This window comes from Sphaeramia orbicularis, chromosome 13, assembly GCF_902148855.1.
Source record: "Sphaeramia orbicularis chromosome 13, fSphaOr1.1, whole genome shotgun sequence".
NCBI classification, from domain to species: Eukaryota; Metazoa; Chordata; class Actinopteri; order Kurtiformes; family Apogonidae; genus Sphaeramia; species Sphaeramia orbicularis.
In genome coordinates, this window is record NC_043969.1 from 34,242,117 (window position 1) to 34,269,395 (window position 27,279).

The 27,279-nt window shown below is 36.9% G+C and overlaps 1 protein-coding gene across 1 annotated transcript in view; it reads left to right on the top strand.

Moving 5' to 3' along the window:
• b3glcta (beta 3-glucosyltransferase a) overlaps positions 1-27,279 on the top strand; it is a 116,810-nt gene that overhangs the window by 69,561 nt on the left and 19,970 nt on the right. The window contains exons 5-11 of the mRNA XM_030151905.1: positions 3,727-3,803; positions 6,526-6,637; positions 8,820-8,956; positions 9,099-9,162; positions 10,121-10,252; positions 19,115-19,184; positions 20,626-20,739. Of these exons, the coding sequence (XP_030007765.1) occupies positions 3,727-3,803; positions 6,526-6,637; positions 8,820-8,956; positions 9,099-9,162; positions 10,121-10,252; positions 19,115-19,184; positions 20,626-20,739 (706 nt within the window). The remainder of the gene's footprint in view (positions 1-3,726; positions 3,804-6,525; positions 6,638-8,819; positions 8,957-9,098; positions 9,163-10,120; positions 10,253-19,114; positions 19,185-20,625; positions 20,740-27,279) is intronic.

Genomic DNA, 27,279 nt, shown 5'->3' on the forward strand with positions numbered 1-27,279 from the left:
AACAGAAAAAAATGAAGAAAAAGTGACTTTTTCAGCAAGGATATCAATGACTGAACATAAAAACAAGCTTATACAGCTTCTATCATTTATCCAAGTTCATGGGTTTTATTGATGAATCAGTGTTACAGAAGATGACAGCGTTTCCACGTTCACTACAGAGCCTCTGAATGTCCAAATGAGTCATATCTGATGACTATGAAAAGATGACAAACTGTATTTTACAACAATTATTTTCATGGACTGATAGATTTAGTGGATCAACAGGTTTTAAACATTTTAGATCAGTAGATGATTTTGGCCGCTGGGGGCTGTTTGGGTCTTTATGGGTTAATTAAACTCCGCAGGTCCATCTTCAATTAACCCTATTTCTGAGTAATGACACCAGAAAGGTCATTTTGAGTGCCGGCCCTTTAAATGCAAATGACCCACTTCACGCACCACCCCCTCCCAGCTTGTTGACTGTGATGCTCTGTCCCGTTCAACCACTTGTGTTCGTTAATGCAAACAACAACTGAACATTGCTGGTAATCAGCTCAAAATTTGGACATATTTTCAGTATGGACTACAACCACTGCTGCTGATAAACAATTATGTTGTACTCGGAGAAATGTTTGTTGGAAGTCTTGACCTTTTATGTGCAAATGTTGGGATGTAGCTAGTTATAGACACAACAAATGAAGAAGGAATTAAAACAGGTTGTAGAAATCCACTCGATTTTTGCCAAAATGAATATAAAGATAGCTTTGCAGCACCTGGAGGGTTCAAATTCAAACTTTATGAACTATTAGGGTCCAAATACACAAATAAATGAACCAAAGACTAATAAAAGTGGGTTTAGCAAAATATGACCCCTTTAAAGGAGTGGTATTTTGCTTTTTATAAATAGAATTATGCATTTTAAAACATTCCTCTGTGGTCTACATAAACTGTAAATGCTATGCTTGGGTCTGAATTCTTCATTAATTCAACTCCACAGGTCCATCTTCAACCCTATTTCTGAGTAATGACACCAGAAAGGTGGTTTTGAGCGCTGGCCCTTTAAATGCAAATGAGCCACTTCACACCCCACCCCCTCCAGGTTGATGGCTGTGCTGCTCTGTCCCATTCAACCAACAACTGAACATTTTAGGTAATCGGCTCGAAGTTTGGACATATTTCCAGTATGGACTACAACCAATTATGGCGTACTCAGAGAAATGGTCTTCGGAAGTCTTGACCTTATATGTGCAAATGTCGTGACATAACTAGTTATAGATGCAACAGATTAAGGAATTAAAACAGGTTGTAGAAATCCACTCGATTTTTGCCGGAATAAATATCAAGATAGCTTTGCAGCACCTGGAGGATTCAAATTCAACCTTTTTGAACTATTAGGGTCCAAATACACAAATAAATGAACCAAAGACTAATAAAAGTGGGGTTAGCAAAATATGACCCCTTTAAATGATTAAATCCAATGTAGTACCAGTTGAAGTGTAAAACATCCATTCATTAATGATATGCTGAAAATGTCTGACCTGACCGCCCCACCACTGCACGTATCAGCATTTTGATCTCTACGCTTTTTCCACAGCAGATATTTTCTGTTTCACCCTTGTCTGGCTGGTTTTATGATACCCACAGATTTACATAGAGAGAAACTTGTGTATTCCGGGTGTCGGCTCATGGCCCGTGTTCCTGCGATTTGACATTCTGCCTTCGAGGAGGAATTCACATTACACAGTATTTTTGTCGTTTCGCCAATACTTCCAATCCACAGAGCCTTACAAGCACATCAGAATGAGATTAAACCAGTAGCAGCACTGTGCTCCGCGTTTTTTAAAATGCTTTCCCATTCCTTACTCCTCACTTATCTTCACGTTTATGGAGCCACTGTGATGGACATATTGTAATAGAGAGTCCGTTCCTCTATTAGAGATTTGGCTTCCATCAGATTGGCTTAATTGACCATCAAAAATGTCATTCTTGGTTATAGCTCATCACTTAGTGGTTTTGACAGCTGGCTACTTCCTGCTCAGTAACCCCAACCATCTAGCCCCCCCCCCCCAACCCCCAGCCCTTGCTATGATTAAAAGCATAGCATCCCATCCCTCCTTTCCTTTACAACCAGGTCTCGATGACCCCCATCTCCTCCTAAGTCACCAAGCAATCAGCGTCTCACTCATCGTAAGCATGTCCACATGAGAACCAGCTCTTATCTTTTGATTAGAAGCCTGTAGCTCGCACATAATCTCACTGAAAGAATCTCCTACTGTATATCATGTCAATAGCTCTTTGAAGCAGCAGCTATTTTTTGACTGCGTTATAGACTTTTTCTCTTCTGTTTAAGCCTTCTTAAGGTTTTCCATTATGTGCAGCAGTGATGTGAATATCAAGTAGAAAACAGTTTAATAAAAGATAGTAAGTGTCATTATTATGCAATTGGCTTCGAGATAAACCTCGTGCTAGATGTGCGCTAACAAACGTTACGACCTAAAAGGGTTTAATAAGTGTAAACAGTGTCAAAAACGTCGATTAAGTCAAACAGGCTGCCCTAAGACTGAATGGATCAGAGGACATTGTTCCCCTGACTCGCTGCATGATGAGTGGACCATGCAGTAATGAACCACAGGCTCTTCCGCTCTGATGCTTTGTTTTCCTCACAGTGTGAAACATCAGCTTTCTCCAGACAATCATCACACACCTTCCTCTTTCGCTTCGCCACAGATTATTTTGCCCAAACACATTTTTCTTATTTAAGAAGTGACTGCAAGCGCTCCCATATCCACACCCTGAAATATCCTATACACTTGTTTCCTGTGATATTTCTGTCTCTCTGAACAACTTATTTCTTTTTGTGCAGAGGGAGGTACAGCAACCGAAGTAGCTCAGACAACAATAAAGGGTCAAATGAAATACCCATGCAATAAGTTTTAGCTCCTTTGAGATAAGCCTAGTGTTATTCCATCCAAAAGAAAGTAAAATTGCCAGTCATTCAACCTTCCCACCCTGTCTGTGGCACACACAGACCCAGAGCGAGGCTCAGGAAAATGTTACACAAACAGTAGGTTATAGAGCATTCACCTGGGACTGCTTTCAGTTGAGGATTGTTACACATTTGATCCGAAAGCGAGTATTTACACCGACAGCATGGCATTTGTGGCTGACTGACTCAAACTGAACCAGTAGTACCTAAACATATAATTTATACTTGCTTATATTTGCTTGCGGGACAGTTTTAGTTATTTTTTGATGTATTTGTCTATAACCCCAGACAGCCTAAGTGGTATTAGAATAAACAGACTCTTGAAAGTTGCCTGAGTTGTGAATCCATCCATCACGGTATACCTCTGGTGTGTTGCATTGCTCTTGAGCTTATAGCTTTTCCCTGAATACAAGTATGAATAAAAAGTAACCGCTGCTGTAAAAGTAAACAAATTTAATCAAGCACAGCAGCTTAAGTGCAAAATGCTTAAGTGTATTGCTCATTATATGCACTTTGTAATGGAATGTCCAAAACACACAAAACCATTGATATACCCTTTTAAATATGCTATTAGGACAGGGATGGTGCAGAACTGGCTCATTAGGACGAATCAAAGTCTTGACCTTTCAGCTGCAGGGCAGTGTCTCCAAACACCAGGCCACCTGAGGGTGTTCTACTGCACAAAAGCCAAATTAATTGTATTTAGCTCTCTGCTGCTTTTGTACAGTTAAGAGAACTGATCTCTGTGTTGTTGATTTCAGAAACCACCAGTGATTTTGCTTCTGCACGGTTTGTCGGATAATGAGGGTGATTGGAGTATTCTTCCTCTGCTGCCTTAGTAAGTATCCGCACATTTTGGACAAGTATGTGAGACATTTAAGCAAAAAAAAATTGTAAGGCTACATTTAAGTTTTCACATTAAATCTAAAAAAGACCCAATGTGTCTACTGTTTGGACACACAACTTAAAAGCACACATTCCAAAAGACTTTTCTCTTTTCTCACTTTTTTGTGCAAGGAAGAACATATTAGTGAAGTGGACAGATTGTAAACCCCCCACAATAGCTGGATGGCATAAGGTTATTTTTGACATCTTACCCATGGAATACTTAACATACAGGTCTAGATGTATGACTGAAGTTTTCTATAGAATCTGGTCCCCATTCCTAACTTACATCGGTACTAGACTAACTACCATTGTGTTGAAGGGCCGGGTGGACCATAAGTGAGAAAGTCAGTATGGATCAACACATAGCAGTAGGGGTGTGTATTGCAAGAATCTGGTGATACAGTACAAATCACAATACTGGGATCACGATACAATATATCACGATATATCATGATACTGTTAAAAAAGCAATTTTTTAAAAGATTATTTCCTGGAAGAATTGAATTACACCAGAAATATGTACAAATACTAATCACATTTTTATTTGATCAGAACAGGATCTAATGCTATATCACAAACATTTTCCTAAGTCTCCTAGTTTTCAAAGGAACTGAAATCTGCCACTCTCAGACAGTAAAAAGTGCTTTTGGGATGCTTCAAATCACTATTATTTGATAAAACGGTGTTAAATAATAATAAATAAAATATAAACAAAAAAGAAAAACAAAAAACAAAAATTAACTTCTGCCATATCTGCATTTGACTAATTCCTAAAAATATCAGTACAGTACTTTTTAATATCGATACAGTATTGTGACATGAAATATTGCAATATATTGCAGAACTAACATTTTCTTACACCCCTACATAGCAGGTTACCTGAATTACTGTGCGCTTGATGATAATGCTGCTACTGTGGTGGAATGAAAAAAAAAACATAACAAAACTGGATGCTGTCTTTGGGGGGGATTCCTCCTACTCTCATTTCTGTGTATGTGTATGTGTGTATGTATGTTTGTTTGTTTTTTTTTTGTTTATGTATGATATGACCCCATCCCCTGTTGTTCTTATCTAAGACAGCACTGTTTGTTTATGTGCTTATCTACGCTGGTCTGTGTCTTTGTATATTTGGCTGTTCATAATGACGTTTTGTATGTATGAAGGAACAGAAACTATTTTATTTTCTGTTACATACGGCATAACCTTCCATACATGTCTTTCCAGCCTGTTGCTTTATATTAGGGATGTAACGATTAACAGTATAATGATACACCGCGGTAAAATTGCAGACGGTTAGTATTACCGTTTAAATTCTAATTATCATGATAACCGTGTTTGATTGCCACACTTTTAGGGGAAAAAAACGCCTATGTAAAGATCTGCTTTTATGTCAAATATTTGAGTATAGTTTTAATTTATTACAATTTTAATTTTACATACCTAATATTTGGAACCAATATTCACTTTTAAAGTCTTTGAAAAGGTTTGTTAAGCATTTTTGTGTTATTTATGCAATAAATTATAAACATTTTTCAAATCGGATTTTATATTTCTTTGTGTGTTTTTTGTCCTTTTATGTTGATATAGTAGGTTAAAGTGAAAAAACAATAGACAGATGTTATAGATGAAGTTGTGCTGAAAAAAAGATACCAAACGTGGGTATAGTAAACATTTGCTTATGTAGTATATAAAGGCAAAATCAAAAGTACTGAAAAACTGACAAAATAGGCTCAGACCACTAAGGGTTAATATTTGAATGTTTCTGCCAACAGAAAGTACATTGTGCCAATTATTTTATTCTATTATTATTATTATTTTTTTAAAACAGCTTGGTTAAATTATTTCAGTGTGTATAAGTACTTCTTGAACATTTTGAGCACAGTTTCAACAATACTGTGATAATAATGATAACCATGATAATTTTAGTCATAATAACCGTGATATGAAATTTTCATACCATTACATCCCTACTTTATATTTGTATTTATTCTTTTTCTACTTTTTTTTTTGTAAGGCTTTTGAATGAAACACACAGGCTGCACACAGTTGAGATTGAGACAGAGGTTATATTTTGGTTTCGAGGACGTTCAGGTTGCCACACTGCATAACTCCAGATTGCTTCAGAAACTATTAGTAACACAATAACTTCAATTGATTGCCTCACATTATAATAAATGCCTTCCTATTATGTCCATAACTGTGACAGTAAGCCTATTACTCCAGTTATCGAGACTTCCTAACAGCATGATAATGACATTAGCTACAGTGGTCTACATGCTTGGGCTCTCTCAAATATCTAATCTGCGTTCAGTAATTGTTTTGGGGGGATGTGAAAGGACATCTGAATCTGTTTTCTGGTTCCATCATAAAGATTTAGGACCCAGATCATCAAATGCAGGGAAAATCATTACAGAGCCGCCCTCCCTGAAAGAACTCTGTGTGCTTGTGATGTTTTTTTTTTTTGTCTTTCTACCCTCTAGGGAGAAAGTCTGTGGCTGCCTTGATCCGATTGGGTCAGGAGCTTCAGTTAGTTAGTTCCTCCTGAACTGAAATGAGCAGAAAGATTTTTTTGTCATTTCTCTGTGCAAGGCAAAATTCATTTATTAGTTTTAATATTCATTTCAGCTTTGGATGTTTTATTTTGATTTTTTTTCTTTCATGTGTGTTTTCAGCTTATCTTACTCTTTTGGGAAAAACTCATCCTGGATTGTTTTTCTTGAGGAGGAAACGAGTGTGAAGTTGAATAAGTTTGTTGAGGTCCTTGCAAAATTTGACAAAAATAAAGTAAGTATACAAGTATTCCTACATTTTCTTCCATCTACGCCCCCCCCCCCCCACTAATGCCCCTGTCACTTTGCCAAATTCATCACAAACACCAAAGCGTTCAGTTTTACATCCCAGCCTGGTTGATCATCGGTTCAATTAGGAGATACCATATCAGGTTGGCTTCAGCTCCGCTGCAGCTGCTGAGCTACAATGTGTTTGCCAGCTCACAGTGTAACCTGTCAGACACGCCACTCTGTGATCTACCGTGGACCTAATTTAAGCCTGTCTCTCCACTCATGAAATTATTTTTTTGTATATAGGTCGGAAGGGTAGGTAGAATATTAATACTGGATAAATACCTCAGTCTGGGAATTATATATTACTGCTGTGAGTGGATTTTTCTTAACCCTTTCATGCACGAGTTATGAGAACCTTTATCAAATTTTTTTCCTGAGTGTTTTTATTCCTCTTTAGGCATGAAAAAAACAATGCGATTGAAAATTTTCTTCTGAAAAATAAATAAATAAATAAATAAATAAATAAATAACAATTATTTTAAAAATGTAAAAAAATATATACAAATACATACAAAAAATAATAATGAAAAAAAAAAAATCTTATGAACCTCTTTTTCATGAAGTTGCAAAAATGTCCACTCAGCTATACACCACACATTTAATTTTTGACGCACAGAAACATGTATTTACTGATAAATTGTGAGAAAACTATGGAGAGGGCTGTGATTCTGGGGGATTTTTGCTCATTTTTGCTACATAATGTTACCAATTCATGTCAGAAAAGATATGTAGTGTCTTAAAACTTTAATAAGATATGTGTCAAAAAAAAAAAAAGCAATGAAAAGAACAACAAAACCCATGAACATACAAGAGAACAGCTGTAGAAGAGCTGTCCACTGGAGTGACCACTGTGCATGAAAGGGTTAATAAAGCTTTGTCTGTAATTACTTATATTTTTCCTATTAATATCATTCATTTCTAAACGTCTTCTTTTTGTGCTGTGAGTAGACTTGTCCATGTTTGACCTGTAGAAGTCAAAATGGGCCAAAAAAAAAATACTATAAAATGATTAATGAAAACCCATTTTATTACAGTCTTCTGCAATTTAGCCCCTATGTGGTATTTCGATTCCAAGTGGAGGATTGAATTCATTATTGTGTGAATATCACCAACATTTTCCTAGGCAAGAGGAGACTGTGGATTCAATATTTTATAATTTGATTCATTACAACACGCCCTTAAGAAAGACATCTCTGTCTGGTGTTACGGCTCAGTATGGTCAGGATCTCATTGTGAAAATCCTGTCAAATAAAATTAGATTTTGGCAAGATAAAATGTAATATATTAAATGAAATAGACACTAGAGGCACAAGGACACAGTCACTGCGATGTAGAGTATTCGGATATTTGTTAAATATGTTGATTTGTTCTCAGATAATGTAACAAATAAAATGTCTGTACTGAAAAAGGGACCAAAAATGCATTGAAATGTGCTGATCCCTCCTATTGGAAACACTTGAGCTGGTCACATTGGACCCTTCTAGAGGGATTTTAAGTGCCATAGAGACAGAAACATACATATTTCAACACCTTCCTTATGCTTGACATTTTCTACTTGGCTCGTACCTCATATAGAGCAGTTTTTTTCTGGAACTTTGTGAACTGTGTTGCTGCCTGTGTTGGTCAGAATGCTCTTTTTGATCTCAATGTTAGAATAAAATAAATGGTTAAATAAAATATAACAAAGCATCTGAACAGCATGGAACTAATAGGATTAAATTAATTAATATTTCAAAGACAATATATTAATTACGCATTCTAATGGGAGCTTTAATAAACAATTTTCTCTAAAAATAAGGTAATTTGTTCCCCAGATATGTCGAAAATTTTGATGACAATTTTTGTGACTGCAGTATCATCTTTGAAATAAGTTCTATCAAGAAAGCTCATTATTTCCCAAACAGTAACAAACATATTCACCAGAAAAAAAAAAAAAATCAAATACATTCTGGCAGACTGCAGTGTGAATACTCCCACACTGGGCCAGACACTCAAAACTTTCTTTTTATGAGAGTTCACAGTAATATGTTAATGAAAAAAAAAAAAAAAAATCTAAGTATATTATTAAAGCTACCAAAAAAAAAGGAAAGTGTCAGTGGTGCTGATATCCTGTCTCTTATTAGGAGTGGTTTCTCGGTAAACCCCTCCATGACGAGGAGTCAACCATCATCCATCACTACGCCTTTGCAGAAAATCCCTCCATCTTTAAATATCCTGACTTTGCTGCGTCTTGGGTGTTAAGCATCCCCCTTGTTGTTCGGTGAGTAGCAGAATAAAAAAATACATACTGTATATTTAGATAATTTCACCTTGCAGTATTCTGCATTAGATGTTTGATTTAATATTTGTTTTAAATTTTGCCTGATAATCTGTGTTTGTTTGTTTGTTTGTTTGTTTTTTAGGCTTGCAAATAAAGTCAGAGATGAACCACTTAAATCTGACTTTACTATAGACCTTAAACACGAGGTAAGTTAATGCAAAGTCACAAAGTTTAGTTATCTCTAGACTCACTTTGTCTTGGGTATTATCAGATGACTCTGCTACAGTATTTTCTGTTTTGTTCTCTATTGTTCTTTCTCTCATTCAAGCCAGGGCCAACCTACTATAATTTATTTGCACATAAAGAGCGAAGCAGGAAATCCATCTAACCTTGGAGTAAAATCTCATTACTTTGGAGAATTGTCATGGTGCCGCTTTGAGGTTCTTATTTTTATCACTGAAATTCAGTCGGGAAGGCACCTGGGGATTTTGTTGAGTAAACACAGCCTCAGACTTATCAGCTTCAGTCTTGAAAAGGGGGTTCAGTTAAAGATGGCACGAGTTCAGTCCTTGAGATTTACAGAATACTGTATATTCTCCACCGTCTCCCTCTAAAGTGTATTACTGTAGTCTAATTTACATTGCATATTTGAATACACCTACAGCTTCATGCGTGCATTCAAAATTAATACTATGTGCATGAAAAAGCATGAATCTTCAGTTCGATCAATGCGTTTCGTTGTCTGTTGCTCTAAGCTTTATGTCAGCAAAACATCAAGGTTTGATATTCTTTGTGAGAGTCACCAAAATTCAGACGGCATTGATTGTTCCGTCTTTATTCCGTATTCCTTTAATGCCACTTCTCTGTCTACTTTCCCCTGTAGAATACTTCAACTAAATCCTCAATTTTGTTTTTCTCTTCTTCAGGAAGAAGTACAATAATACTCACCAGATTTCTCACTGTTATCCATTTTTATCTCTCTTTGTGTAGTCATCTTAAATATTAAATATACCCAGTGGAGTTTTTTGTAGCCAAATTGTCACACTTGCTCTAAAAAACAAAATACAAAAACATCCCTTGCATCTTCTTTGCCAAGAGTAAAGAGCAGGTAGTGGTGTCGAATGAGTTTGTCTGTTAGACCAAATCCGTCTCTGTTTTTTTCAGGTTGCCCTTTATATCTGGGACAGTGGAAAGGGTCCACATCTCACCGCTGTTCCTGAACTGTGCACTGAGCCCGAGGACTCTCCCCGGGCCCAGAGCTGTGCCACCACCCTGAGCACTGAGTCACCACTGTGTGTGAGTATCTGATCTGGAATCAGGATCTGTTTGAATGTCCTCTGTTGCCAGGAAATAAAAAAGACAACTAAATTAAACAACAAAACTGAAGGAGGGTGTTTCAGGATGAGATATGGGCAGTTTTATGATGACCTACAATATTCAGCCTTCAGCCTTTGTGCCCACAGCGACTTCAAAGCAGCACCAATATTTCATGCTGCAGTACAACCTTGGACGTTATTGCTTTCATACACCATTCAACAGGATAGTCACAGGGCCGTAAAGAAAAGCTCCCCTCCTGTTAAATGGGATAATTTTGTGTTTCAGCTGTGTCTCTCATCATCTCCTCTTACATTTGACAGTTTGTTCTAACATTCATCTGAACATATTCAGTTTTATCAGTCTCCATCACTGACACAGTTACACAAATATTAATTTTATAACATTGTAGTGTACCATTGCTACATGGTTGTTCCTTTTTCTATTATTCTGGTTTTTTTGTCTTGTTTTATTTTTTTTCCCTATGTTTTGTATCATGTTTGTGTCTGAAATAAACTAAACTAAACTAAAACACCTATTAGCAGGTCATTTATGGCATTTTCAGTTTTATCAGATAAACATGAAGGAAACAGTCGGAAACTCCTGTGATAACAGCTATGAAGTGGCAGATAGAAGGGACTAGAGATACCATCTTTACAGTATACTGTTAATTTGATCAATAAAAACTCTAAGGTAGCATGCTAACTAACAATAGCTTGTTTAGCATGCAGTTGTTAGCAAACTAAGATAGATGACCATTTTTTTATTAGTCATTCAAGTTTTCTAACTTTAAATTACACTAATCAGAGCCCTTTCAGACACGTTTGCCAGTAGCTGTGTGATAAGCTAGCTAACATTAGCTAATGTTATTTTTTTGACACTTTTTATTTATAAAGATTCTAGTTTTACAAAAGGGTCAAAACACGGTATTCAAAATCTCTCTGATGGGACATTTTAGAGACAATTTGACATATTTCCCAGATAGCAAATATTTTGGCAGTATTATGGCATACATTTGGCATTTTTGGCTTTCTTTTGGCATTATGAAAACCTTTAGGCTTAACTGTGGTATGATTAAGGTTATCCATAATAAATATGGAGGCACCAGCAGTATATGGCTGAGTTATGGCATATGTCTGGTTAACCAAAAGACAGGGCAAAGAGTGAGATCAAGTATAGGGATGGTATGGCATGTTTTGGCTACTTTTTGGCTGGATTATGGGGATTTGGGGCTTTTCTGAGACGATTATGGCTATATTTTGGAAGTCCGCAATTAGTTTTGGATGAATTTTGGCTTCCTTCTGGTTTGATTTTGGCTTGCCTATTTTGGGCCATTTAGGGCCCATACATCTGCCCAGAACTTTGCCAAATGGCATGCCAGTTTTGGGCCAGATTTAAGCCATAATGATTTTGCTATCTGGGTTGTTTCGCTAAATGACCCACATTTTTACTTTTAAATTCATTTTTGCTTTAGTTGGACCATAAAGGATTATCCAAAACAAGGAGCTACTTTATATTGAAATAAATGTTGGAATGGCAATCAATTAAAATTTGCTCTCAGATGGGACATTACTGTGTTTTGACCCAAAACAAGAACATGAAAGTAAGGTCTAGGGATGACAATTATAACATCAAACATGCAAACAACATCAACTGTTTAACATTAGCTAATGTTGAGTGGAGTTTTTACAGTACAGTCTGGTCAGACTACTTCTTCTGAAAGCTTGACAGGTCTCCCATGCCTAGCTACAGTTACTAATGTAGGATTGGACAGTAGCCATTTGAGGGAGGGGCTTAGGAAATAATAATTTACACCATACTATGATATATACTGTGAGAGATATTTTCATTATAATGCTGTTTGTAACTATTTTATGTACCAGTAGCTAAAAGTCTGTCTTTTTGTAGTTCAGTGGTACCTCCTAACCATTTTATTGCATCTGTCTTTACATCAGAGCTTTCATCTTATAGTGTTCTATTTGGATGACAAAGTACAACATCAAGTGACTCATAACATTTTTTTGTGGTACAATATTGTTTTCTTTGTCAAATGTTAAAAAGAAAAGGAATCGAGACCTATGTAACTAAAAATTTATCAATTACATTATATTTATATAACCCACTCAAAATTACTGTGCACCATAACTCTTCTTTAAACAACTTGTACATCTTCTATCTACAAGACCATCCATCTCCACTGGTGATGGATTATTACCAAGCTGAAGCCAAATGTCTTGATGGCTGCTGAAGGATGCTTCAAACTGTCCTTGACATTAATTAACTGCACATATGACAAATGAAGACATTTACAGCTGCTATCCAGATGTGAGACTAAGATTTGAAATGAGAAGACTAAGTCTCAGTGGACACTCTTTTAGTCTTTCCGAGTAACCAGCCAGGTTATTATCTAGGCTCCCACGCATGGTAAATCAATCCAAGGACGACTGCCAAAAACCACGGTCAAAACGCTAATGGAGGACACAGAAGTGGAAACAACAGAGGAGTTAGCCGGCTGGAAGTGAGATCAAGAGTCTTGGAGTACAAAGCACCGTGCCAGTCTCAAGCCTTGACTTATGGATAAAACTTGATGGGTGTTCTCTCTTCCATGATGATAGCTTGGAAATTGCTTCAAAAATCACGTGACCCCGCTCTCCTCCAATATCATCAAAACACTAAATCAGGGAATATCTGCTGCAAGAACGGTCCCATCCATCTGTAGAATTCACTGTTGACTGTCTCAGCTGAGGAGCATTGCTGGAACGACATTTATTTAGATATTTTTCTCGCATTTATCACCCATCTGTATTTATATATGACATATATTTACATGCTAATCCATCTTGTCCGCAGCTGAGGACTAACTGGCTTTCCTTTATCCCCTCTGTGTCACTTTGCAGACAGATGAGAGTCTCGCAGCATATAAATAATTGTTTATCTTTGAAAACACAAATAAAATCGAACATTGTGTGATAGATTTAGAACAAAGTGTACTTTTCAGGGACATCTATAGTTTGTAAATAGTGTCACACGTGTTTGTGTGTCTTAAGTTAAAACCCACCGTAATCTTTGGAGATTTGATAAGTAAAATTCTAGCACAGTGGAGAAAATCAGGGCTGCATTACAATTAACATTCATGGAGTCTCTAATTTTTCTTAAGTAATGAAAACTTTATTACTAAGTTTAGCGCATTAACTTATAAAAAATGTCTCTCATGTAATTTCTTTCTTGTGACATTTTGCAGGGAAAGATATTCGAGTTGGTTATTATTAAAGGATATCTGAACTCTTTCCTGCAGGAAATAATTTGTGCTGTCCTTAGGCCAGAATTAGACATGTCTTATCTGTGTGGAAACCAGTGAGTGGGTGTGGCTGAAGGGGGGAAATACCATTGATGGGGTAGAAAGTCATAAAAGCAGCAGTGTCTTCACGAGCAAGAGTTTAATTTTTTGCTCATGGTTGCAGGTGCAGAAATGAAAACATTCTTAATACAACCCCCATTCCCAAAAAGAAGACGTGCAAAATGTAAATAAAAATGGAATACATGAGTTGGATGGATGGATGGATGGATTTGCAAATGTCAAAAATTCATTTCATTTACATAGAACATAGAAAGGTACATTTTCATGAGTAAAAAAATATGGTAATTTTTAATTTGATGGCAGGAACACGTCTCCAGAAAGTTGGAATGGGGTTAACAAAAAGCTGTAAAAGTCAGACTAAAATTAAACAGCTGGAGGAAAATTTTATAACTAATTTGGTTCATTGACAAAGGTTAGTGATATGCTGGGTTATAAAAAGAGTAACTTATTGAGGCAGAGTGTCTCAGAAGTAAAGATGGGCAGAGGTTCACCTATCTATGAAAAACTGCATTTTCAATAGGGTAAAATTATGTAATTTTCTTTGCAAGAAAATTGCTAATATATTCTATTAAATTTTTTTTATTTCGAATGTCAAAAACACAAGGGGAAAAAACATTTGAAAAGGAGTGAAGTACAACTCATATACTCCCACCCCCTTACCCCATCTTTTTCTACTGCTCACAAAGTCCCATGTCATGTTGCTTCCATCAAATTCAAAATAACCTAATTTTTTTCTTCAAATTGTGCATCTTCTGATTTGTTTTCTGTTTTATACTCTGAAGAAAATACAGGTTTATGAGATTTTCATATCGTTGCATTCTGCTTTTCATTTTACACAGATTTTTCACACAGATTTTTTTTTTTTTTTTTTGGGTTGTATCATGGATTGGTGGAATACCCAGCTGCATAGTACCTTGTGCATGGTAGAGGCTTGTGAGATGAACAGTTTTCACTTGGCCGGCAGTTGTTGACCCCACATGCAGCCTGGAGTTTTAGACAGTATTGGAAAAATTGATAGGAATGCATTGATGTGTAACAGACTTTCACTGGTGGGTGTTGAGTGTGTGAGGTGAGGTGAGCTGAATTTGGGATGTCACTACTGCAGCTTAAAGTGTCCCAATTCTGATATTTTCTCTCCTTCCCTTGAATTGAAAAAAAAAAAAAAACCCAATCTGAACTTGTCATTTGTAATTCAAATCACATACCGTGTGTGTGTTTGTAGTCTTGAATCTGATACATGTTTGGTACAGCCTGAACAGTGAGTAGCTCATGCATTTTTTTACCATTGTCTCCACAGAAATCACTAAGCTCATAAAACTTCATTAATTTGACCAGAAAACACAACAATGACTTGTGCAGCCAGTGGAGAAACAGGAAGGTCAGCAGTTTAATAAGTATTCGGGGACAAGCCTTGGTTCAGACGAAACGAGAAGGGACATATTCTACTCCACCAGTGTTCGGAACAGTTGCAAGACAAATTGCCTAATGGGGCCACAGCAGCACTTGGCTGCAGCGTCAACAAAGAGTCAAGAGCCCCGAGAGTCCCTTTCAAGGAGGATAATCAGCAAAGTGACCGCTGCAGAATTACATGTCCTTTTTGTTTGAGGCATCAAACTTACTGTCACATTGTACTTTACACACTGGACGTTTCAGGACAGAGGACTGTTCACTTCAGTATCAGACATGAACAGTGTTGTATAAAGTACTGGAAAATCACACTTGAGTAGAAATGCAGGTAACAAAAAATTATTTAAGGGTCTGATCAAGCGGTAACACGTGGACGCATTTGGTGTTCAACAGTCTCTGTCGTGTAAGCAGAGTAACTCTTACACTGGGTTACAAAAAAATGTTTTTTGCAAGTTGTCTAGGTTTTTTCAACGGAATTAGGACCATTTTGCACCGCTAAATCCAAAAATGACATCTGTTTTTTTCAATCAGGTCAGGTTTTTTTGCTAATTTGATTTTGAAAAATTTGATCTTCTCACAAAATTGATTACATTTTTGTAACTTTATCAATTGATTTTTTATATAGCTCTCACCCCAAATAGGTTTTAAGAGAAAAAAAATCATTTTCTAACAGGATTCCTGTTAGGTACAATGGTGTATTCACCGCAGATGTAGCAGAATACGTCATGCTTATTTTTGCAAGATCTTCTAGTCGAAGCCATTTCATTCACCTGTAATATTAAAAAAAACATTAATCATAAATTGGCAAAAGTAAAATCTTCAGAACTCGTTTATTACAAGAAATATGAAAGAATTTTGTATCATATGATGTGAAAATGCCCATAAATGTAAGCAAAAATGTTAAAAAGCCAATATGTAGCATAGTTCAGAAAGTTGACCTGATTGAGCAAAATTAATGTGATTTTTGGATTCAGCACACCAAAATTATCCTAAATCAGCTCAAAAAACTTAAACCATTAATGTGTTGTTGACCAGTGTTATACATGTATTATACGTATTTGAGTAGGTCGTTATAAGCACTTTGACGTTATGTATAACAACATTTGGGGAGATAAAATTTTAAGGTGAAAAATGTCAAATGACTGCTCAGTAACACGTGGACTTGAATCGGACATCAATTTTTTAAGCTTTACGCAAACATTCCAAACATGTGGTTCTCGACAGAAATTGATATCAAGTAGGACAAAACCTTTTAGATATTATGTTCAACTATACTGAAAATACATTTTGGAGCAAAATATTAAAAAGTCTCTGTTTTATTGACATGAGAATGTGGTAACACATGGACAGGTTGCCATAGTAACACGTGGTTGACTCTTTACCTTTGTATGCATCACCCACAATGTTGACTTTTTTTAAAAAAACAACAACCCAGATATAATCACAATGCTTTATTTAATGTATTTAATACTAACACAGTGTTTTATACAACTTGTGGTGGTCCATACTGATATAGGTAAGTTACAATTAAAGAGTAATTTCTTGGTAACAGTTCACAAAATAGTCTTATTAAATGTGACTGATTCAAATTTTTTAGATATAATTTTTTGCGTCAAATTCGAACTATATTTTTTATGTCTGAGACATGGATATGGTGTAAAAAGTACAATCAATAAAATCGGTTGTAACTTTTTTTTCTACAAGTGATGTTTTAAAGAGGATAACAGTTACATAAAATAGAGATCTTTAGCTAAAAAAAATTAGCCCACTTGATAAATGATGTGCGCAAATTTACTTTTTCACGTTGATGTTCACTTTCGCTTGATCAGACCCTTTAGTAGAAGTTCAAGTCACCAAATGAAATGAGTTAAAGTATGTTGTATTTACTATACTTAAGTATATCAAGTAATCTACAAAGGGCGACACAGTGGTGCAGTGGTTAGCACTCGTGCCTCACAGCAAGAAGGTCCTGGGTTCGATTCCAACACCAGTCGACGGGGGGTGGGACCTTTCTGTGTGGAGTTTGCATGTTCTCCCCGTGTCTGCGTGGGTTCTCTCCGGGTACTCCAGCTTCCTCCCACCATCCAAAGACATGCACTAATAGGTTAATTGGTTCATCTAAATTACCCATAGGTGTGAATGTGAGAGTGATTGTTTGTCTCTATATGTTCAGCCCTGCGATGAACTAGCGACTTGTCCAGGGTGTACCCCGCCTTCGCCCCTATGTAGCTGGGATAGGCTCCAAGCGACCCCCGTGACCCTAGTGAGGATAAAGCGGGTTAAGAAAATGAATGAAGTAATCTACAAAAGACACGCAGTCAAAATATTGAAAATTATGCCTACATCAGACACTTCATAAACAAAGTGCAAGACTGCTGCTGTTATTATTATAAATGTCAGAAAACTATGAAGCTTAGTTCCTCAAGACATGGAGCCTACATCCCACTTCATAAACAAGGACTCCAAAGTCTAAACTACTGACATTAAACCAACCTGTTTTATGGCTTCGCTTCATTCAACTCTCCCTCACATCCACAGATTGCCGACAGGTTGAGTGTGGACCGTCATTTGCACTCGTTCATTACGCCATTAGGCCCAATGACAAATCAGCTTCCTGACTTTGTTGCAGTCAGGCAGTGAAAACACCAAATTTCCTTTTAATTTATTTTTTGTAATGAGTAATGATGCTGTGCATTAAAAATTTATCACAGTAGAAGTGTGCAGTTGAGTTAGGAAATGTAGTGAATTAAAAGTGAAAATAAACTTGGTGAAAATTCTTCTCACGGCTGGCAGGAAGGGCATAACAGGAAACTGGCTTACTACAGACCCACCGAGATACAAACAATGGTTAGATCTAGTACAGGAAATATGGGTGATGGAAAAAATGACTTATACCTTAAGATTAAAAAAAGATGAGTTTGATAGAAACTGGGACAAATGGACTGGATTAATAAATGAAGACATCAGCGCTGAAATGGTAATGTGATGCCCTTATTTTCCTTTTATTGTATTATTTATGGATATTTTTTGTTGAATACTGTAACCTTCCACTGGCCTTGCTGTACTGTTTGTTGTATTTTATCACCATGAATATGTAAAAAAGAAAAAAAGAAAAAGTGAAAGTCAACAGAAAAACATACTCAGTAAAGTACAAATTCTCCCAAAACATACTTGAGTACAGTAGTGAGGTATTTTTACTTCATTACTATACAACACAGGACATGAATCAGTGTTAAAGCAGAGATAAAATGGCATAAAATCAGATGAAAAAACTAAAATTCCTTACATTTTCAGTCCTGTACCTGATTGTTTGCACGTTATTCTCGTTTGAAGTTTGTACTTGCATAAAAACAACTGATTTCTGCTTATTTTGTGGAGTAAATAATAAAATAAATAACCATAATGTGTTTCAACATACAGTTTTTAGGTTTCACTGTGAACGCAAAGGCTTTTTCATGCTCTGTGTGGAAAAGGAGATGGCTGTTGCAGAGATTGATGACGTTCTTAATGTAGCGTACATTTTTATTGCGTTGTTTGTTGTTGATTCAGTAAATCTTCTTGCATGATAGCAGACTGCCAGCTCTGAATACTTGTGATAACCGAGCTGCACACAAGGAGGTTTACTCTTGTCACCTACCTCACTTTTCTCTTTGTTTTTTTACACGCTATAAATGCACACTGAATTCAACCCAACATCTTGAAATTATAGCCATATATATATATATATATATATATATATATATATATATATATATATATATATATATATATATATATATATATATATATATATATAATACCACAGAGTTCTCAGCCGGATTGATTCTCCCTGAACTAAAGAGGGAAAACTGAAGACAAGCAGGGGGGCCAAATGACCTCAAACCATTTACTGAAAAACTGGGCCCTAATTTTCTTTTAAAAATTACTGCCACTGATCACTTTGACACTTAATATAGCCTGAAACCCTTAATTTTTGCCATTTGACTTCATATAACAGAGATTTTTTTTAATTAGTGTTGATTTATGCAGTATGTTCATGAAAGCATTTCTGTGATTTATGTCTCCTATTTTCTTCAAAGGGGGAGCCTGTAAATAAAGAAGATATATTTGTTGCTGTGAAAACGTGTAGGAAGTTTCACAGTGAAAGAGGTGAGTCACACTCCCACTCAGGATTTACAAGAGAGGCTCAGTATCCTTTCAAATGACATTTTTCTTCCCTCCTTTTCCTTTTGTTTCCTCATAATGGGTTTGTTTTACCTTTTGACATGTGTGACTGGAAGAGCTATACCTCATTATCGCGATAAAAGTCCTTTGCTGATTTATAAGAGAGGATTTCATTGAAAGCAATGTCAAGAATAAAAAAGCACCTTCAAGCATGTAATTGCTTGCCATCCTTGATGTTAGAAACACAGAATCATGCTACAGTTTTTCTGTTTTAACCTGACTAACCTAACCTTTAGCCGATTAGTCACATTAAAACGTGTTCTTTATAACCAATTGCTCTAATTACTCGAATTACAGAATCATCCGCTGAGCTTCCATTATCAGGTTCAAAATGAGAATTGGTTTTGCCTATTAGAGCTTTGATTAGATCAATAAGCAGCAGACATTAAAAAGCCTCACATCTCTTTGTCATTGTTATTTTTTTTATTATTTTATTTTGCTGCAGTTGGGTGTTTGTGTGCATAAACCCTTGTGTTTCTTGTGTATTGATTTCAAAACAGGTATTTATACGCTCTGTTTATTACGTTTCTTGTCTACAATTATAACTACACATTATATTTGGTTAAAGTGATGATTTTTCTTCTTTAATACACAAAGAATACAGTTAAAGTTTCCTGTGGGTGTAAGTTATGTTCTTGCACTGCTTGATTCATCATAACCAGCTGACAAATACTTTGACAGATGCATTTACAGGCACTGAAAAGCAGCCAACTCAACTCTTGCTTTCAGTTTTGGTAAAAAAAAAATAAAAATCACCGTTAAATATGCTTCTCCTATGCATTTTATTGATTTATGACAGTTGAATACAGCCTCCAGCCGCTGCTGATGTCTCGGTATTCTCTATTTAAAAACACTCAATTTTCTAATGCACAGATTTAATCACTCACTTGTCAATCAGACATGAAGACAAAGTTTGATCTTCAGTACAGATTCACAGATAAATAATATATGCATGTGCACTTATAGTTTCGCTGGAAGACATATAAAGCCCCTTTTTTAGAGGGAGCCAGCAATATATTTCCCTATACAGCATAAATCACAAGCTTTAAAGATGAGAAAAGGCAACTTCAGAGGAAACTAAAATATCAGTATTCACACAGTCGCAGTGAAATCTAAAAGCCAAATCAATCACTTTTATCATCATCTGTTTTCCTTCTTTTCTTCTTGTATGAGTCATTGTTTTTTAACTGCTGTGATGTTCAGAAACAGACAGAAACGTCAGAAAACCCAAATATTTAAATGCACATGAAAGAAGCATTTGCTGAGAGAACAAGCCTCTATTCCATGCAATCAGAGCTCGGCTTGTTCTAAAACAAGGGAGCACTGTATTGATTTTTTTTTTTTTTTGCCTTTGCCTTTGCTTTAGTTCCAGTGATAAAGAAGACTTGGGAGAAAGATGCCTTATTTTTAGAGTACTACAGTGACCACGCTGATCCTTCAATCCCAACCATTAATTTAGGAGTACCAAACACTGAGAGAGGTAAGTGCCCCTTTTGCTGCATTAATCACTTGTGCTTGTGTTGCCCGACACAGACAGTGTACTGTTAAAGGCGTTGTGCTGCTGGGTCAGGGGGCAAATGATGAATGAAATGGCAAACTGAAGTGGCCATTTCTACTACTACCTAACACCTCATGAAGGCGATAGACTGGGACTCAGATCTGAAATGACAACAGAGTAGAAGTAAAAGGACGATTAGCTCTGTCAACAGCTCCTGTCTCTGCCTTTACACACTATATTATCGGAAATTAATTGTGTAAATCTGGAACTTACTCAGCATGTCAGTGTGAAATATTGCAAGCTCTTTATAAAAAAAAAAAAAAAAAAAAAAAACTCCTTAATATGAGTTTTGCGGTAATTATTGAGTTCTGTTTTGTGTTTGAGGAGCTTTTGTCTGAGTCTCACACTGTGCGTTCACTCAACAGACGCTTGGCCAACAACCCCTGCTGATTACAACACACTGAGGGAATGTTAGTTTTTAATAACTCAGATGTTTACTCCAAATGCTTGCTGAAGAGCTGGTGATTTGATAGATTGGATTGTATCGCATTTCACCTGTGGTTTATTTTTAACCGTGGCACAAATCAGCCTTATGAACTTACTTATATTTCACATTATTTATTAATTAATATAATTAATTTTTTAATTTTCCCCCATGATTTGGTTGGACTTTTTTTTTTTTTTTTTTTTAACTTTATTGCCATTATCAGTAAAAAACAGGTAATGAGCAATAAATAAAAACATTGCCTTGAGAGTAGCTTTCACCGTACATAAATGTATGAATGAGATTTCGTCATACAATAAGAGGAAAGAAAGAAAAGGGGGGGGGGGGGCAGCCTTTCATGTATATATCTTCCATTCTTGCAAATACACACATTATACATTTCTCCGGATTACAGTGTGAGGATAAATGTACATTCCTATTATGTATATTTCTACATTGTCTAGGTTGGTTGTCTAGTTTGTATTCCTATTAAACATTTTTTCCAAATAGAATGAGTGGATATTTTCACTGGGTGATTGTTTCAACACAGTTTTGGGCTGAATCCCAATTCACCCCTTGGCCCCTCCCCCTTACCCCTCCCCCTCCGTTTTGCGCATACAGGTGAAGGGGTAGTGTTGTCCTGGTTCTCAATTAGACAGAGGTGAAGGGCAAAGGTGGAGGGCTGTATAACCCTTGAAACGGAGATTTTTCAGGACCACACTACAAATGGAGTGGTAGGAGAAATTTCCCATAATTCTTTTCGAATCATTGGCAAGATGGAGGTAAACACAGCATAAAAAAAGTGCAGCAGTGCGATGAAAGAAACACACAAATGTACGTATTTTCTTCGTAAACAACTTAATCATTTGATCGATCGTTTAATGCCGTTTTCATGTGTTATGGATCGCATTTCTGTGGGTTATAGTTGATAGATGCAAAAAGATGACCAAAGCCCATGGAACAGAGACGGTTACAGCTGCTGACGGCATGATGAATACTTTCAGAAACAAAGATTTTGCATCTGTTAGTAGCGGCATCGAGGACTGCTGATGATGTCATGACGTCAGAACAGGTTGTGAAGGGTTGACCCATTTCATAGGAGAATGTTTCAGCCCCTAACACTTGCAGCTTCGTTTCAAGGGGTAGTGTCAAGTGCAAGGACCAAGGGGGAGGGTTAAGGGGGAGGGCTAAGGGGGAGGGCTAAGGGGTGAAAAGGGATTGGGCCTTGCTCTCCCGGGTTTATGCATCTATAGTATGTCATACAGTTTGTCATTTTGATGTTTGCCTTCAGAGCAGCGTGGTAGTGGATATAAGGGGTGGTATTCTTTTTTATGCTAGCGGCATTGTACCCGTGGTGTACGATAGCATGATAAGTAGAAGTTGTCTGCCACCACTATCCATTTGTAAACTACCATTTAATCATGCATTGTGCAGGTAATAATTTGAGCCAACATGTGAGGCATGAAGGGAAGAGTATATATTTGTCTGGCCTGTCAAGCATGATGAAATTCATACAGCAGTAGTGAACTGCAGCCTTCACATTGTAGCATCGTCTGCTAGCAGTAGAAATTTCATGAACGGCAGCATATCCACTTCTGAAAATGGAGTATGGTGGCAAGGATGACGAATTCAAAGTAGAGAGAGGCTAAAATCGCCCAGCTTACATTTGAATACAGACATAAAATTGTGCCGAGTAGATAGTCAGGTAATGTTTCTATTCATTTGGTGAGTTTGGTGGCGATCGGGCCAGTGAAGGCTGAGAAAAATCCATACAAACGCCCTCCTGTGCTGCAACATCTATCGATCGGACACAGAACGTGCATTATACTGTAGGATTTCACGTTAAATTGAACTTCTAATTCAAGATATCATTAATATTTGTTTTTCTTATGTGGGTGCTGACCTAAAAATCTGTTATAGCTGTAGGAACACGCACATATAGATGCATGTATGGTAAAAGTACAGCCTGTCCAAACAGAAGATCAGATTGAGCAGAATATGAAGCTCAGAAGTTAATGACACTGCTCTTTTGCATTCATATGTCCTGAGTTGACCTGGTACTAATGCCTAAGGGTGGCTCCCTCTGGGGGTGAACCTTGCATGGCTCACTGGAGGGAGGGGGGCCTTGGGCAGACCTAGACTTCTTAGAAAGAAAAATGCATCCCACTGCTGGCTTAAGGGCCTGGGGAGTTTGCTGCTTCCACCTACGCTCAAAGTAGATATATAAACTGATGGAAAAATGGATACTGTGGCTCTCTCATCACTCCTGGCTGAAATATAAATTAGCGTGCCCACATATTTTATATTTTTAGGTATTTTTAGTACATATCCACAGAGTCGCTCATTTATCCAAACTATCTCTTAGAACTTAGGTTTCATTTCTGCTTTATAAGGCCTTGGGAACATTTTAAGAATAGTGCCTGTCATTTAAAAAAGAAATTGTCAGCAAAGTCAATGTCTGTGTCATGTCACAACTTTTGGAAAAGATAGTGAAGCCATTTCCTTTATGCAGAAACTAGCAGACATCAGAAAACAGTATGTCACAGGACAAAGCTGAATGGAGCTTAAATGCAACAAACATTCTTTTTATTTTGCAAATAAATATGGAATGAAATGTGTGGAAATGCATAACAGAAAAAAATTGAAATGAAATGGTGTAGTTAAAGCCATCCTGGTCAGCTCCGGTCCTCTGCTTCAGCAGACTCCCCACTGCCTGAGGCAGGGGCCATCGCTATGTGAATTATTTTACAGTCTGATGGCTGTTGGCACAAATCAACACTAAAGACCTGTTGCACCATAATGGGATGATGCTTTGGCTGTAACGCACTATAGTAAGGATGAGGGTCACAAGAGTCTGTTTTAGTCTCCGTCCTCCCCTCAGTTCTGTCTTCAGGCTACTTAGTCCTTTAACAAGGACCTCTTTTGCAGCTCATTTTTAACGCTGCCTTGTCAGTGGTTGCAAACTGCCACAGGGTACTTGCTACTCCATGTGGACCAGTCTGCTTAGAGCAAAGCATCAAGAGTAACACCAACCTTTTCTTGTAAAGTTGCGCTCCTATCTGTCCACTTTTTTGATATGCAACCCTGTACTTTGAGAGCTGCCTCATCTCCACCTCCTCATAAGTCTCAGGAGCTTCTTACTCTGTAACAAATCCACTTCCAGCTCCTTTTCCACACTGACAATACATCTATTGGCAACAGCTGACAACCCTCTCCAAATTTGGACACATCGACACTGACATCAAAATCTTCTTATATGCTCCCAGTCTGGTGCAATGAAGCAAACTAAAACCAGTAAATCAGGTTTAGGCTGATTTGGTTCCTGATTAAAGCATCTGCAGCAAAGAAGCTAATCTATCTATCTATCTATCTATCTATCTATCTATCTATCTATCTATCTATCTATCTATCTATCTATCTATCTATCTATCTATCTATCTGTCTGTCTGTCTGTCTGTCTGTCTGTCTGTCTGTCTGTCTGTCTGTCTGTCTGTCTGTCTGTCTGTCTGTCTGTCTGTCTGTCTGTCTGTCTGTCTGTCTGTCTGTCTGTCTGTCTGTCTGTCTGTCTGTCTGTCTTATTCCTTCCTTCCTTCCTTCCTTCCAAAATATTTTTTATTGAAGAAAACTAGGACACTTCCAATCACAGTATAACGTATAAACATATATGCACATATGCACACATTTGCACCCACATACACTTTATATGTTAATATTGACTTTTGAAGGTTTGACTTGATTTTGTGCTTTTTTGATGTATTAAAAACTTGTTTTCATTTTTATGTATGAAAGTTTGTATCTGTAACCATTTAATGTACTGCTGCCCATCTTGGCTAGGGCACTCTTGGAAAAGAGATTTTTAATCTCAGTGAGGTTTTCCTGGTTAAATAAAGGTAAATAAATAATATATACATACATGCATGCATTCAAAAACAACAAATGAAAGAGCACTCTAATTAGAGTGTAGCAAAAAAATGTAATTAAATGTATAACTAGAAAAGCACTTGGAGAGCGCAGACCTCCACCAAGCCAGATCAGTCTCCCCCCAAATCACCGCCAAAATTTAATCATTTGTTCCTTGTGCCAGTATCAACATTTCCTGAAAATTCCATCCAAATCCATCCATAACTTTTTGAGTTATTTTGCTAAAAGACAAACAGACAAACCCAGAATACAACATAACTTCCACGGTTCCTTGGTAATAAACAAATTGCCCCCCCCCCCACCCTGAATTCGACCCCAGCTCAGCTCATCCTGACCAGTACAAAGTGTTGGTTACTTGTGTATTATAAAGTACAACAACAGGCACACATTCAATCAGGCAGTACCTCTAAATTTGTAAAATAAGAAATAAAGGGTTGCCATTTGTGAATCAGCTTGTCAGTTCATCCTTTTGATGTGAGTTTAATTTTCTCCAGTTTTAGATTGTGTCTTTAAGCCGCTGAGACATATTTAGTTGTATACCTTTTTTGTCCTTCTTTATGAAGAAAATAAACTCATGAAAAGAAAAATATATAATGGAGAGGAGAGGTGGAGAGGCTGTGAGCTTTGATAAATGATTTTTTAAACATGAAGATGCCAAAGCCTATTTTCAAATTGGCATCATATTTTCTGTATATATTTATAATAACCTGACCAATAAGTACAATTACATATGCTCTTAACTGCACTTCACTCAGTATGTCCATGACCTCACTGTTAGCATCTCACAGCTGTGGATAATTGAAGAACCTCTTGAGATGTTATAACTTTTAGAGAGTTAAGTTAAAAGGGGATGACTGTACAATGTCACAGGAATCAGGGCTGCCGTGGTTTTTTCTTTTTTATTCATTTTTTATCAATCTCTACATCAAGCCAGCAATTAAATGTGATCTAGTCAGAAATGTTCACGGAGTCCCTCATACTTTAGTTTGTTTTCAAGGTCACGGTGGCAGAAGGTGAAGCTGAGGCCACCCCATCTCTAGCAACTTCCTACATTTTTAATTTCTAATTTCATCCGCTTCTGTTTGTGATGTCACTCTTTCAGTCATTACCCAGAGTTTCATTACTGTCGCCATGGACACAGGGATGTAGGGACATAGACTGACTGTTAAACTGAGAACTTCACCTCCTAATTTTCCACTAAGGACAAGTACAGATGCTGCACCCAACTTATTCTTCATCTCACAATCCCACTCATCACAAGTCCCTGAGATACTTAAAGTCCTCCGGTGAAGTTCACCCTCTTCACCTGAAGAGAACACACCGTCTTTTTAAGAAGTAGCTACATTATGACCTCAGATTTGGAGGTGCTGCTTATCTGCATTCAAGCTGAATCACACTCAGCTCCTTCTAGTGAGTCTAGGACGATGCTGAAGGACAACATCATCTGCAAAAAGAAGAGATGTGACCTTTTGACCTCTATGTTTGGATGCTTTCATCACCTCTAAAAGTGATGCGTCATTAAATATGACAAAGAACTGGCATTGATACCTCACATTTGAAAGGCTGCAGCCGATATTTGACATTTTTTCTTGAAAAATGACTAAATTGTCTGACTTTTCTTTATAGTCTTTGATTGATTGTAGCATTTTGGCTTATCACAAGGCTTAGAAATGATGGATGGTGTTTGTTGTTGTGGATGCAGTTTCTAATGTACACTATGACTATCCACAGCATCAAAAATAGCCACAAACTAAACTGCAGAGTTGTTTAAAGGGGTCATATTTTGCTAATTGCTAAATGTTGTCAAAATCTGCCAAAACCAATTGGCACTGGCTTGAATGACCTTGATCATTTGTATCAAGCCAGAGCCACACAGAGGGCAAAGGCCATTTTGGCAAATGCTCTCCATCTTCTTCATGCAGAGTTTCAGCTTCTTCCATCTAAGAGAAGGTCCTCTTTCCCCTGCAGAGCCAAATCAAACAAATATCTCAAATCATTCGTCCCATCTGCTGTTAAGTTTTTAAATAGCCTGTAGATGAGCCTGTTGGGAACAATGCACCATTAACTATGAGGACTTATTTATTTACTTATTTACTCTATTGCATTTATCGTGCTAT